The sequence below is a fragment of the Impatiens glandulifera genome, chromosome 7 (genome assembly GCF_907164915.1).
Source record: "Impatiens glandulifera chromosome 7, dImpGla2.1, whole genome shotgun sequence".
NCBI classification, from domain to species: domain Eukaryota; kingdom Viridiplantae; phylum Streptophyta; class Magnoliopsida; order Ericales; family Balsaminaceae; genus Impatiens; species Impatiens glandulifera.
The window spans coordinates 46,596,917-46,611,179 of NC_061868.1; the positions used below are offsets into that span (position 1 = coordinate 46,596,917).

Genomic DNA, 14,263 nt, shown 5'->3' on the forward strand with positions numbered 1-14,263 from the left:
ACGATCACTAAAATTATACCGAATAATCCACCATAAAATAATCAGAATAAAATTTATCGACGACTCAATCCAACCGAGTTTACAGTTTTTGTCCAAACCTCCAACGATTAACTGAGTCACAGTCCCTGATGTCAATCCAACATTCCAGATCATACCATATTTATTCATTCTTATCCCATCAGCTCAATTCAATTTTTATTTATTTTCTATAACCAAATTATTACAACACCAAATAAATTACCATTTTCTCTTTAATCTAATATTTTAAATGATAATATATCCTTATACCTCAATCATCATGATTAAATCCAATTATTAAAATGATGTACAGATTACAACACAAATAAGCAAAGTAGAAGATAGAATTGTTCATCACCACCAACTTTACTCTTTAGCAATCAAATGACATATCAAATAAGCAAAATGATATACCCTTGGCCAAAGCTCGCCATTACCAGGCTCTTAAAATGTATTTAGTGCTCATTGGGGTAATTTGAAACAATTTAAGAAAAAAAAAATCACATTTCTATGTCCCAACAGCCAAACCAAAAACTTACCAAAATGAACTTCATTCTCCCCCTTCTTTGACATCTTCATTCTAATACTAATGTATTCTATATCTTATTATACCCATTGCAACCAAACCCACAAAAGAGAAAGAACAAAGAATGTAGGCATAAAATAGAACCCTTCTCTATCAAAGAAATTGCTTCTTAATTGCAGATACCATTTTCGGGGAAAAGAGCAAAATGAACGCTAAAACTGAACCGTAAATCATTTTAGCAGCAGAACTGACAGAATCTCTGTCAGCCTCTTGCAATTCAGTGCTCAAACTTCTCATAGCCACAGCAGAGGGCAAGGCTTCAACAACTGCATCAGCCAAATCTGTGATGAAGGAAGAAGTGATACCAAGAGCAGGAACGCGTCCCCAGTTTTCAATGCCCGACTCCAAAGCCAAGTGCTTGTATTCCATATCAATCTCTTCCAGAGTTTCAATGTGCTCGCTCACAAAACTGCAAAATACCATAGTTGTTCAGAAACCCATTCTTAGATCTAAAACAAGCTCTGAATCCAACTATGTGGAAGTACAAAATCCGACTAAAAGGAGACAAAAGTCTAAGTGCTTAGAACCATTTATAGTAGTAATTAACATGTTGATTTTACACAAAAGATAGTTAAAAATATACTATGAGTGACAATCTTGACTAGAATAAATTGATATTGTCTCTTAAAACTTAAAAGTGAAAGAATACCTCACTGGAACGGCAAGAAGACTCTTAACTCCTTTCTGGCCAAGTTCAACTAGTACTTCGTCAGTGTACGGCTTCAGCCATTGTACAGGTCCAACGCGACTCTGCAATAAGAAACCAAATTGAATATCAACTCAAACAATCTAAACCTGATTCCTACGCTTAATAATTGTGTCAAAATTCCAGCAAGAGGATTCACTGATTAATCATGAACCTGGTAAGCAAGAGTATGCTGGTTGTCAATTCCTCGTGACTTAAGCTCTTGCATTATCAGGTAAATGCATTCCTCCATCTGATCTTTGTAAGGGTCCCCAGCAACTTCAACATAGCTCACAGGTACACCATGTGCACTGAAGAATATCATGACCTATATCAAAAAGATTAATGATCAATGTGGGAGTTATATCCAATCGACAAGATAAAGTGAACGAGGACTAGTTCTGTCAAGAAAAATAATAAGATGATTCAATAAAGAAATCACCTCATCGGGATTGGAGAACGTCTGTAATTCTTTCTGCATCAAATCTGCCATAGAATTGATGTAACCCTGTCGCTGATACCAGGACTGTATTATAGAAACAGGCAGTCCAGACAAATATGGGTCATCCCTGGAAAATTATACCAAATTTAGTCATATTTATTTCGCTAGAGAAACAAAACACTCGAATTCAAACGAACTTTACCTGAACATGGTTTCAAGAACACGAATGCTTGATCCAGTAGTGGAGATCGAGTATTGAGGATAAAGTGGCAGCACCACGAGCTTGGTAATCTTATCCCTTTTGATCTGCAAATAAATATATATATGGATTCAATGCCAACTGTCAATGCATAGACATTTTAAAATCCACAAACTACAGAACCACAATACATGTTATAGCAACTCTTTGTACAATTCCATGATACACCTTGATTTCTAAGGTGCACCACTTATAGCATTCATGTTGTTCGTATGAGAGAATGGAAATTGTTCGGATATATGGAATAGCCAAATAGATCTAAAATATGTGAGTGATTCTTATTTGGCCTTATTTCTACCATAGATGATGCAACATTTTCTTGTTGCAACATTTGTGTTCAATATGGTTTGAATGATATTTTCATTTCCAAACAAGAAAGAAAAAGATATGCTAGCGATACTGAGTGCACCGAAAAAATCTACACTAATATGAAACTTAAGATGTGAAGCTCGAAAAGAATAAAACACTTGGAGCAATGTTGACATACTTCAGGTAACAACTTACTAGGAGTAATTACAAACACTTGCCTGATTAACAGCTTCCTCCGTAAACGGGTGCCAATACCGCATAGCAACATAGACATTTGCAGGAACATCCTTTGCTTCCAGCGACGTCTTAATTGCATCTGCCTGAGGAAAAGGCATACTCGGATTTCAAAACAGAAGCAAAGGTGTGAAACGTCACAATTTAAAACCATCTGATCAATTCAAATACAGTTGGTTAAGCAAGGGCTTGTTTCTTTAGGATTATAGTTCTAATCATATAATCACTTATGAGACATGATGTAGTGAAATTTAATGGTCCAAAGGCGGTCAAATACCTAGATACTAAAAAAAATACATTGTAATATATTGCACACATATCCAAAAGAGGCAAGTCCTAACACATGAATGTAGTGTGAGTAGTAGCTATAACAATCAATCAAGTATTGAGTAAGCAGTTTACCTGCTCATCTGTTATCTTCCTCAAAGGAGAACCACCTCCAATGGAAGCATACCCTTCTTTACTTTTGGGTGCACGAAGCACAGAAATCAGCTGTGCCAATGGTCGTTGGAGGAACCGAAATAGTCTGGGGAGCCTAATAATATCCTGAATACAATTAGAGAAAAAAAAACATTGCTTTAGCAATCTAAGAAAATCTTAACAGACACTTTATCCTAATTTAGTATCATCCTCACTTACAGGGTCTGCAAATAAATTGAACAAGAATGGTTGCACGTCTTGAAGTGTGTCTGGTCCTCCTAGATTAAGCAGAAGTACACCAATCTTTTCTTCCGTCGTTTGTGACATATCTTCAGAAACAGTGGTAATTGTGGGATAAGTACATGCATCTAATGAGCAAAATGGTTGAACACTTGATTTGGACATAAGTTTAGGGCTCCAAGGATCAGACAAATGGAAGCTAGCTGATACATAAGTTTTTTTCTGATTGAATGACCTGCCATAGATATCATCAACATGTTGGTTAGCTCAGTTCAATAAGAATTATACAATCTTCCTCTGTACATTTCATCAGTCTAGTCTATCAAAGGCTAAAAACGAGAGGAAACCCATTGCCCTAAAGGGCCTAAATAAACGGAATCAAATATAGAAACGTCAAACAAGCAATAGTACGTTTTAAACTCCCGGAAGGCAGTCGATATCGAATCTAAACATCAGATGCATGACTTGGATCAGCAAAACAACATCATCAAAGTAATAATAGAGAATGATATTGAGACGATAGCTTACATCGAAGGCGTGAGATTATAATCGCGAACAGACGTTTGGCGATGATTGAGGTGAGGAAGAATCCGCGACGAGGTGGCTGCTGCTTCCATGGCTCAGATCGGAAATGGTCTTCTAAGGCGGTGGCAGTTTGGCAGCTTGGGCGGTTGGTGATGATCGAGAAAAGTCAGAATGGCGTTGGTTGGAAGAAATTGTAGTAGACAACTACAATTAGGCATATATATATATTATATATTCAAATGGAAGTTTCTGGGTTAACTCTTTAAAGAAAGAGAGAGTTGAGGGCCCATCTCAAAACCAAACCCTCAAATTATTCACGTTTTATGTCATTGTAATAAACTTGTTCCAAAATTATTGAGTTTATTTGAATAAAAATATACATAAATTATTTTAATTAATATTAAGGATGTGTTAAAATTAATTTGAGTGATATATTAAGTAATATTCAACTTATTTCACACAAACAAATAGAATAATAGTTTTCTGACATTAGGATATAAATGAGTAATTAATTGGTGAGTTTGTTAGTTATAAAAATGCTTTAATTAACCGAGCTCATAGACATTTAAATTGAATTTAACTCGAATTATTTTGAATAATATATCGATACATTTGACAATATTCACATCATTAACACACAAGGACGAATCTATGTAGGGCTCGGACGGGCTGAACACTATCTCCAAAAAAAATACGGTCAAAATGTGATATTACTCCCTAATTTAAAAAAATAATCAGTAGAATTCACTATATTATTTATTTAATTATTAAAAAAATGATAAAGCTTATCTTTATTTACTCATTTTATCCAAAATTTTCTTCTTATTTATTTAAGTTCGAGTTCGTCATTGACTCTATATGTACCTTCCTTTCCTATACATTATACCTTATGTATGTGTTATACCCTAAATCATAAAGCCTAAACTAATATATTCATATAAAAATATATAATAAATTAATAATATTCATTATTCGTAAATATATATTTATATGATGAGAGAAAATAAAAAATAATTAATTAAAAAAAGAGAAATTCACTATTCGCGTGTTTAATTTCGTGTTACCTATCCTTACTCGTATTTAAAAACTAATGTTGTTAATGTAAATGTAATCAAATTTATTGACTTATTCATATATACTCACGTAACAGTGATGTGTTTGGATGCGAGGATAAAAGAACATACGATTAAGCTTAAACTGTACACAAATTTCACTGATTTAAGAAAAAAAAATATTTGTTTTCTTTATTAACATTTATTAGTTAAATACAAGTATATCAAATCAATTTATCATGTATTAAAATATTAAAAGATCTTATTAACATGGACGGATCCAGAATTCGGTGGTGGTGATATAGGCTTAAAAATAATTTAGGGTGAGTTTAAATAAATAACGAGAAAATTTTAAATAAAACGAGTAAATAAATGTAAGTTTTACCATTTTTTTAATAATTAAATAAATAAAATAGTGAATGCTATTGATTTTTTTAAAATTAAGGAGTAATGTCACATTTGAACTGTAATTTTTTATTTTTTTCGGGGTGGGTTCAGCCCACCGAACTCTTAGATAAATTCGTCCTTGCATAAAGTATAGAGTACATGTTTTAATTTTATAGTATAAAATTTATCGTTTAAAATATAGGATTTAAAAAATAAAGTATAGAGATAGGAAAGGAACGAATAAAAATATAAAATATTCTAACATAGTTTAATTTTTGTTACATATCATTATTTTAAAAATAATAATAAAATATTAAAAATAACAAATCAGTAAGAACTAAGAACTTTTGACTATAGTTTAGACAGATTATTGTCAAATCATTTAAAATAGTTATTAACATCAAGAATAATAACAATGACTTTAAATTATAATGATTTGTGTAGATATTATTTAAGAGTCAAATGATAATAAATGAAATATAACTTTGATAAGATTAGTCAAATATAAAACAAGTCCTTAGAGGGACGGCCCTACTTCATAATACATACAGAACTCCAAATAAGACCAAATGAGTTCCGTTGACTATTCAACGAAGATTTTTGAATTGATAAATCCGTTTTCCGACAACTAAGGATTCGTTTATCATATCCACTTTCTTCTTATTTTTAAATCAATCTTAATAATCTAATTAGAGGACATTATGTTATAAATTATATATAATAATCTCTATTTTATCAAAAGCTGCTAAAATTAATGTAGTTAGTTCAATTATAGCTTTATTGATCTTGAGTTCTTCTTATCAAATTCAAAAACGATTATTATTAATGAAAAATAAATAAAATTAGGTCTTGTTACTAACTTAGAAAAAAATACACATTTTTATTGAATTTTGGTACAGCGTTATATAAAGACAGTTGATTTTTTATTTTATTTTTATATTTATTTATCGGTAATTACATCAACAATTATTTCTATTAAGTGAAATGTGACTCGTATTTTATGATGCATATGTTTAAATAAAAAGTGTTATTATTTTGGACATCTTTTATGTTAATTTATGATAACTTTATTAGCTTGTATTTATATTTTAGATTAGATCCGTATGTTCTGTACTAATGCAAATCACTTAAAAAAATTTAATTAATAACTAACAAATTAAGTTAATTTTTTTCATGCTAATGGTTAATTAATGCTCTAAATTGAGTTATTTTTATTCTATGTTTGATGTTCAAACTTTAAATTTGTGACATATGAAACTTAAATTATCAAAATTTTAGTTATTTGAGGGCTTTTTTTATGGACAGAACGTTCTTAATCTTATTTTAAGGTATATTTTTGTTATTCTAATTAATTTGTTATTTTTTAAATGATATTTAGAGACGTTTTGAATGTATTTTTTTAGAATTGAGTATGGTTTTCAAGATTTACATATTTTAATTTATCAAAATTTGTTTTGGTGACTAAAAAAATGTGTAATTTTAATTTTTTTTTTGAATAAATATAAATTTTGTAGTTATTTTTTTTTTCTTTTCATTACAACATAATTTTATGTACGGTCTACCAATTTAGACGTATTTATATTTTAATATAAGTATTTTTTTTTTTTGAGATATACAAGTTTAAAATTATCGAATGTGAATCATTTATTTTCGTATTTTAAAAAGTTTTAAATGTCTAAAACTTATTTGTTAGTTGAAGTCTTATTTGATACGATTCAAACGAGTTCCATTTAATAAATAAAAAAAAAAAAAAAATTCTAGCCCAAAATTGAGTTTTTTTTTTTTTTTTATATATATATATTAACTTTACAACATTATATATTATTTAAAAAGAAAAGTTAAAAATAAAAAAAAGTTTCATAAGTTAGAGCCAGGCTGAATTTTAGTGGACCATAAAGTTTGAGTGTGAAGTTGGTATTATTGAGGGGTGAGCACCGTTGGCTATTTATTTATCACCTTAAAAACATGTTCTTGGTTAAAAGTTAAAACCGAAAGATAGACAAGATAGACAGGCAGGCATTGAGGAAGACGATGAGTTGAGAAAGTGTTGATTTTTTCTGAAACGATCCCGACCCTCCAATTGTTCCAATCACATATCATTATTATAATCCATCCCCATCAATTACTAATTAAGAATCCAGCCAAACTCACTGGTGGGTTAAGACTTAAACCTGACTAGGACACTCCCTAATCCTAATCCTAATCCCTATCTTTCTGGTGCGGCCTACACCGCCTAATAATAGATAGATAGACCCAAAATAAAGAAATTTTGAAACAGGATCAACAAATCAAATCAAAATCTCATCTTGATCCTTCTTCAGATTCAAGGTTTTACTCTAACAAGCAAACATGGTCAGTCTTTTTTCCAGATTCTCCATCTCTAGAAGTTCCCATCGTCGCACCCAAAGCGCTCTTGTAAGTTTCGCAAACACCCCCCCTTTCTTTGATCTACTTGCCTGATTATGATTTTTCGATCTAATTACAATCAATCCACTTCGTCTTTTTCATCATCTTTGATAACACCCCTGATTTGGGTTTTGTTTTTTTGCAGGACGGGAGAGAAGAAGTTGTTCCTATTTCAGAACCCACCGCCGCCGCCGCAACTGCAACCGTATTAGCTACTGGTGGTGTTGGTGTGACAACCATTACTTCCGCCGGTCATGGGCTTCAACTTGCGGTTGAGTTTAAGCCAGTGGATCATCCAACTGAACCTCTTGATCATGACATCCCCATTCAATGCCCACTTCCTGAACCTTCAATTCTCAATGTAAGTTAGTTTCAATTCACTATTAATGTAGAAATGAATTCCATATTCATGTTATGAGATTCGATAATAATATGACATGATTAGGATCTATCTAGTTTAAGACAATAACGTTACATTAAAAAATGTTTCATTTTGTAACATAACTTATGTCAATTATGTATAATGTGTTAATTAGGATGGGAGACTATGGAAGGAACGAGTATCGGTTGGAGTTAGAAGAATAACAACAGATACGCCTTCTGTTGAAGGGGGCAACACCGATGAATCTGTACCAAAACCGAAATCAAGACCACCTTCGAGGCGCTTAATTCTACCATCTAGCAGCGCACCAGAGCATAATATCTTGAAACTTCTCGAAGAATCTGGAATTTAATCTGCTTTCGAAACACAAGGTTAATTCATTGATTTACTATGCATTTGCTAGTCCATACACCAATATATGATTGTAAATCAAGAGCTTTGTAAAACAAAAAACAATTGTCTTCTATTAATATGTCTTTTTTACTTCCCCACATTACAACAAAACCTAACCATTCATTCATTCATTCAATCATATTGTTCCTACAGTTTGGAAGTTAACACATTCTTCAGTTCCCTTCGAAGAATCTTTCCAGCAGCTGACCTTGGTATCGAATTTGTGAAAACCACCCTTCTCACCTTCTTGTATGGTGCAACCTGTCATACATACATACATCCATTAGTTTCGACCAAATCACATTTAGAAAGAAAAAAGAAAAAAAAGTGTTGTAAAAGACCTGTTTGGAGACAAACTCTATAACAGTTTCCTCTGATAGCTTATTTCCATCTCTTCCAATAACGAAAGCTATTGGGATTTCGCCTGCTTCCTCGTCATAACCACTGTATAACAAAAAACATCATTCATTCATTTATGTTCCAGTACTTGCAAACAAACTAATTAATCTTAGCAAACATACTCTGTTACAGCAGCATCAACGATATCAGGGTGGGAAATCAGAACCGCCTCCAGCTCCGCAGGAGCAATCTGCAAAGAAAAATATTGTATTGAAACAAAAAAATCCTATCAATTCATCATAGAGACACGATTCTCTACCTGAAAACCCTTGTATTTGATGATCTCTTTGATGCGATCGAGTACTTGCACGTACCCTTCTTCGTCAAAGTAAACTATATCTCCTGTATGTAGCCAACCGTCTCCATCTACTGTTTTCAATGTGGCTTCTTTGTTGTTCAAGTAACCTACATTTTTTCATATTCCAATTAGAAAAACCAGATAAATTTCATTTGAATTGCCTTTCGTAAACACAATTTTTTATTTATTTAACCTTTCATAACGCCTGGACCCCTCAGCCAAAGCTCGCCACTACCTCCTGGAGGCATGAAAGAACCGGTTACCCAATCTATAACCATAGCTTCCATATTCGGAGCCAATAGCCCAACCGAAGAATATTTCTGATGCTTCTCAGTATTAAATCCCCTAGTTCCAACAGCCGCCGATTCAGTCATCCCATAACCCTGCACTTATTCAAATCACAATTAAAAACATTCCATTTCAGCAACAAACAATCAAAAGTTCCTTAAACTGTACCTGGATAAAATCAACATGGGGAAGAACCAACAAAAAATCTTCAATGTTTTTCAAGCTCAAAGGAGCAGCACCAGAAGAAACCTGTTTCAAACTCTTGGCGAAACTTACGGGCACACTCTTGGCTTTATTCGTCAATTGCCTCAACAAAGGGGGGACAATAGGGAAGTGAGTAACCTCAAATCTCTCAATCGCTCTCACCATCTCATTCGCATCGAACCTTGTCATCACCACGACTGTAGATCCGAGCGACAATAACCCCATGGTGAAAAGTGATAGCCCATATATATGAAACATGGGTAAAACAGCCAAATAAACATTCTCCGAACTTGAATACTCATACTGAGAAGCTTCAAACCTAACAAAAAGCTCAATTGCAGCTATGAAATTTCGATGCGATAACACAACACCTTTGCTTATACCAGTAGTTCCTGAAGAATACATAATGGCAGCTGTATCCTCTTGATGAATACTAGGTTTAGGAGCTAAATCAGATTTACTTGAAACAAGCTTAGAAAAATCAGATAACCCAAATCGATATGAATCAAAATCAACACTTTCCGGAACTCCGATTGCAGGAATTCCCAATGCTTCAAGTTTCTTAACATGTTCAGACGAAGTTAAAGCAATGGAAACATTAGAATCAGTAATTTGCCTCTTAATCTCCTTTAAAGAACTAAGAGGATTCATTGGAGTAACTATAGCTCCTATAGAGACAATAGCCAAGAAGATAACAGGAAACAGTATGGAATTCGGAAGAAGAATCAGAACAACGTCACCTTGTTTAACACCAAATTGATGATGTAAACCAGACGCAATGGATTTGATTAGAGGATATATTTCCGAACGAGAAATTGCAGTACCAGATGATGAATCAATGAAAGCAGCTTGGCCGCCATTGTGATTGTGTGAGAAGATGAAGGAGACGACGTCCATTAACGGGTCTGTTGGAAGAATCCGGGTCGGATGTGTGCTTTGATAAACTCCGGTTACTGGACAGTACCATTTTCCGGCGTCGGAGTTCATGGCTGATCGGAATAGAGAAACTTGAGGAAGAAGATGAAGTATTTATACGAAAATGAATTGGCGGTTGAAATTACAGTTGATAAATTCACCATTGTTGTCGTCATGCTCTTTAAAGTTCTTATTTTTGACCCAAATAACAAATCTAGGGATTTGGGGATCATTTTGAACCTCTTTATTTTGTAAGGTTCACAAAATAAACAACTATTTTAATTAGATAATAGAATGAAATTTATTAATTGAATCCCTACACTTTACTATAACATTCAAAATAAGACATAAATTGTATTTTTTTAGCAAAAGGTAAAAAGTTTTTTTCAGTCAACTTTCTACCTAAAAAATTATTAAGTGAATCATATTTTCATAATAAATATAATAAAATTAATTTTTTACCTAACATTTTTATTAGTTGAATTATATTTTCATACTAAATATAGATAAAATTAACATCACCTTTTATGTTTTTAATATTTAAAATTATGATTTAGATAAAAAAAAAATCTTCAAAAATAAATATATATTATATAATAACATTTGGATTGAATTTGATCATATGATTTTATCAATAATTTTCAAGATTTTATTAATTCAATCTCATTTGATAAACTACTTATTTGATTGTACAACTTTTTATTAAAAAAAGTTTTTTTACTTTTAAATCTTTACACCCCATTAACAAATTTAGCAATATATATCATTTAAAATCGGGATTCAAGATTTCATAATATCAAACACTATTTATTAATTGCATTTTTTAAAAGTTTTTTTGGTTCATATTGAACCATTTAAAAATATGTTTAAAATTAAAATGTATTGTATCATAGCTATGTTTAAAAATAACTTGATTCTTGGAGTTAGATGTGAGTTTAAACAAGAAATAAACTTATTTAAAAGTTAATTCAAATAAAATAATATTCTAAAATATAACTCATTTAATATTTTTTAGTTTAAACTCCTTCAAGGCTTCAACTCAATTATTTTAAACATGGGTCATTTAATAATTATATATATATATATATATATATATATATATATATATATATATATATATATATTTTTGGCCAAACATCTTGCATTTGTCAAAATATGGAGTATTTTATTTGAATTAACTTTTATTTTATTATTATTTAATTTTATCATAGTCATATGACTTGTCAACATCATTGTTAGTTTGTCACCACATAATATAAATCGTCATGTTTGAGGCTCTAGAATGTTTTGGGGGATAAAATCAAGTTTTTAACTTAAAATTCAAGCATCTTATCAACCATTAAATCAAATAATTTTATCATTTAAATACAAAAATTACCCTATAATTTTATCATCTCTTTAGGCCATCTCCAACACAAATACCTATTCTTAAACCTAAAATGCAGTAAACATCCCATCAAACAGTAATTCATATCCAACCCAAAAACCCAAACTCAAACTCAATATTATCAAAATATTATTTTTTATAATAATTTTTATTTTTTTCAATATTATCTATATATTTATCTAAAATTACAAATTAAACTCATAACTTTACATCAACTTATTAATTACTTTTAAATTCTAATTATAAATCAATTATTTATATAATATTATTTATTATTATAAATTTATAATACTTGAAAATATAAATATAAACAAATATAAATATAAATTAATCATATAAACAAATTAAAATTATCATGAATTAAACATCTAAATAAAAAAAATATAAATAAATTAAAATATAAATAAATAAAATAGGTAAACAAATTAAAATATAAATAAGTTAAGTAAATTAATTAAAAACAAACTAAAAGGACTAAAATGAATGTTTTAAAAAGTTTTAAGTACGTGAACAATGTCCCTGCAAATTTGGGTATGGAGGAGAGAGAATTTGCAGAAAAACTCAAAATATAGTTGAGTTTGCAGGTGGATTGGAGGGCTAAAACCTATTATGGAGATGGGTTTGCAGGTGGGTTGAAAATGATTTTAAACCATCATTCTCTCACCTACATCATATCATCTAAAGTCAAAGAGCAAATTAAATTTTAAAAACCAGTTTTTTACTACTTTTTATCCAACTAGGGTTTTAGATAAAACCCCAAAAAAACATTTCCTCAATGCTTGAATTAAATAATTTAATTCAAGTGAATCTAAGGCCTTGTTCTTGTAAGGTTTTTTATTTAATCTATTCTAAATCATTTTTCCAATCAATCACTTTTCACAAATCACATCACTCATTTCATTAACCAAAATACTAAAATACCATTTATTTTAAATTATTATTTTTTATTTTATTTATATATATCAATACTCTTTAAGTCATTTTACCAAAAATAATCATTATCTTCTCAAAATCATTCACCATCATTATTTTTCTCTCCCTCTAGGTTATTCTAATAACCCCAATCCGAACAAGGCCTAAAAGTCGATTTATATATATATATATATATATATATATATATATATATATATATATATATATATATATATATATATATATATATATATATAAATAAATATTATAGGATATTTTATAATTTAAATTAATATTTGAATAAAATATGAAAAATATATATTTTTTTGACTCGAAATCTAAGTTTTAAAATAAAACTGAGTATCTCAATAATTATAAAAATAGACATCATTGGATCATAAACTATTCAATATTAGTTGAAGAAATTTGAATGTGAGTTATAACTCTCTATAACTAATTATCATATGATTTTATTAATAATTTTCAAAATTTTATTAATTCAATCTCATTTGATAAACTCGTTATTTGATTGACTACAACTTTTTATAAAGAAAGTTTTTTCACTTTTAAATCTTTACACCCCATTAACAAATTTAGTAATATACATTATTTAAAATCGGAATTCAAGATTTCATAATATCAAACACTATTTATTAATTGCATTTTTTTAAGGTTTTTTTTTTCTCCTCATTTTGAACCATTTAAAAATATGTTTAAAACTAAAATGCATTGTATCATAGCTATGTTTGAAAATAACTTGATTCAGTTAGATGTGAGTTTAAACAAGAAACAAACTTATTTAAAAGTTAATTTAAATAAAATAATATTCTAAAATATAACTCATTTAATATTTTTTTAGTTTAAACTCCTTCAACTCAATTATATTTAAGTACGAGTCATTTTAATAATATATATATATATATATATATATATATATATATATATATATATATATATATATATATATATATATATATATATATATATCATGCCAAACATCTTGCATCTCATCTTTCTTTGTCATTTTTTTTTATTTTATTTTAACATAGTCATATGACTTGTCATCATCATGGTCACTACATAATATAAATCTTCATGTTTGAATTAAAATAATTTAATTCAAGTGAATCTAAAAGTCGGTTAATATATATTCTAGAATATTTTATCATTTAAATTAATATTTGAATAAAATATTAAATATTTTTTTAATCTAACTCTGAATCTAAGTTTTAAAATAAAATTGAGTATCACAATAATTATAAATTAGACATCATTCGCTATCATAAATATTGAAGAAATTTGAAGTTAATTAATAATAAAAATATTGATTTTGAGTTAACTCATAATAACTTGTTCAATTCACTAATTTTAAAATATTTAAAAACATGTTTAAAGAGCCAAAATGCATTTTTTAAAATTCATTAAATTTTAATGAAACGTGAACATTTTAATTATCTCATCTTTAGTATTATCTCTTTCTCAATTTGGTATAAATCATGTCAAACATCTATAGACTATATAG

General features: G+C 29.5%; 3 protein-coding genes across 3 annotated transcripts; 1 reads left to right on the forward strand and 2 right to left on the reverse strand.

Annotated features, from left to right (window-relative positions):
• Positions 1-285: 285 nt before the first annotated feature.
• On the reverse strand, positions 286-3,909 carry LOC124910497 (ferrochelatase-2, chloroplastic). Its single transcript, XM_047451140.1, has 9 exons — positions 3,722-3,909; positions 3,173-3,428; positions 2,936-3,079; positions 2,518-2,619; positions 1,934-2,037; positions 1,732-1,858; positions 1,465-1,617; positions 1,254-1,354; positions 286-1,013 (listed from the first exon to the last, which is right to left on the reverse strand). Exons 1-9 carry the CDS (start codon positions 3,808-3,810, stop codon positions 698-700), a joined length of 1,392 nt encoding a protein of 463 aa, XP_047307096.1. The 5' UTR covers positions 3,811-3,909; the 3' UTR covers positions 286-697.
• Positions 3,910-7,126: 3,217 nt separating this feature from the next.
• Positions 7,127-8,438, forward strand: LOC124910352. The gene is made up of 3 exons (XM_047450987.1): positions 7,127-7,572; positions 7,709-7,924; positions 8,100-8,438. The coding sequence occupies exons 1-3, from the start codon at positions 7,507-7,509 to the stop codon at positions 8,295-8,297; spliced, it is 480 nt and encodes a 159-aa protein (XP_047306943.1). The 5' UTR covers positions 7,127-7,506; the 3' UTR covers positions 8,298-8,438.
• On the reverse strand, positions 8,395-10,564 carry LOC124910351 (4-coumarate--CoA ligase-like 6). The gene is made up of 6 exons (XM_047450986.1): positions 9,492-10,564; positions 9,229-9,418; positions 8,997-9,142; positions 8,860-8,927; positions 8,680-8,782; positions 8,395-8,599 (listed from the first exon to the last, which is right to left on the reverse strand). Exons 1-6 carry the CDS (start codon positions 10,512-10,514, stop codon positions 8,486-8,488), a joined length of 1,644 nt encoding a protein of 547 aa, XP_047306942.1. The 5' UTR covers positions 10,515-10,564; the 3' UTR covers positions 8,395-8,485.
• Positions 10,565-14,263: the final 3,699 nt, after the last annotated feature.

What these genes read in the sequence shown, in the direction of transcription:
- LOC124910352 (XM_047450987.1), top strand. Translation starts at nt 7,507, where the DNA reads ATGGTCAGTCTTTTTTCCAGATTCTCCATCTCTAGAAGTTCCCATCGT. An exon ending in GTCGCACCCAAAGCGCTCTT is followed by an intron (nt 7,573 to 7,708) that starts GTAAGTTTCGCA and finishes GTTTTTTTGCAG; the next exon opens with GACGGGAGAGAAGAAGTTGT. An exon ending in CTGAACCTTCAATTCTCAAT is followed by an intron (nt 7,925 to 8,099) that starts GTAAGTTAGTTT and finishes TGTGTTAATTAG; the next exon opens with GATGGGAGACTATGGAAGGA.
- LOC124910351 (XM_047450986.1), bottom strand. Translation starts at nt 10,514, where the DNA reads ATGAACTCCGACGCCGGAAAATGGTACTGTCCAGTAACCGGAGTTTAT. An exon ending in GGGTCCAGGCGTTATGAAAG is followed by an intron (nt 9,143 to 9,228) that starts GTTAAATAAATA and finishes GAAAAAATGTAG; the next exon opens with GTTACTTGAACAACAAAGAA. An exon ending in GTTGATGCTGCTGTAACAGA is followed by an intron (nt 8,783 to 8,859) that starts GTATGTTTGCTA and finishes TTTGTTATACAG; the next exon opens with TGGTTATGACGAGGAAGCAG.
- LOC124910497 (XM_047451140.1), bottom strand. Translation starts at nt 3,810, where the DNA reads ATGGAAGCAGCAGCCACCTCGTCGCGGATTCTTCCTCACCTCAATCAT. An exon ending in TCAATTTATTTGCAGACCCT is followed by an intron (nt 3,080 to 3,172) that starts GTAAGTGAGGAT and finishes AATTGTATTCAG; the next exon opens with GATATTATTAGGCTCCCCAG. An exon ending in AGCATACTCTTGCTTACCAG is followed by an intron (nt 1,355 to 1,464) that starts GTTCATGATTAA and finishes TTCTTATTGCAG; the next exon opens with AGTCGCGTTGGACCTGTACA.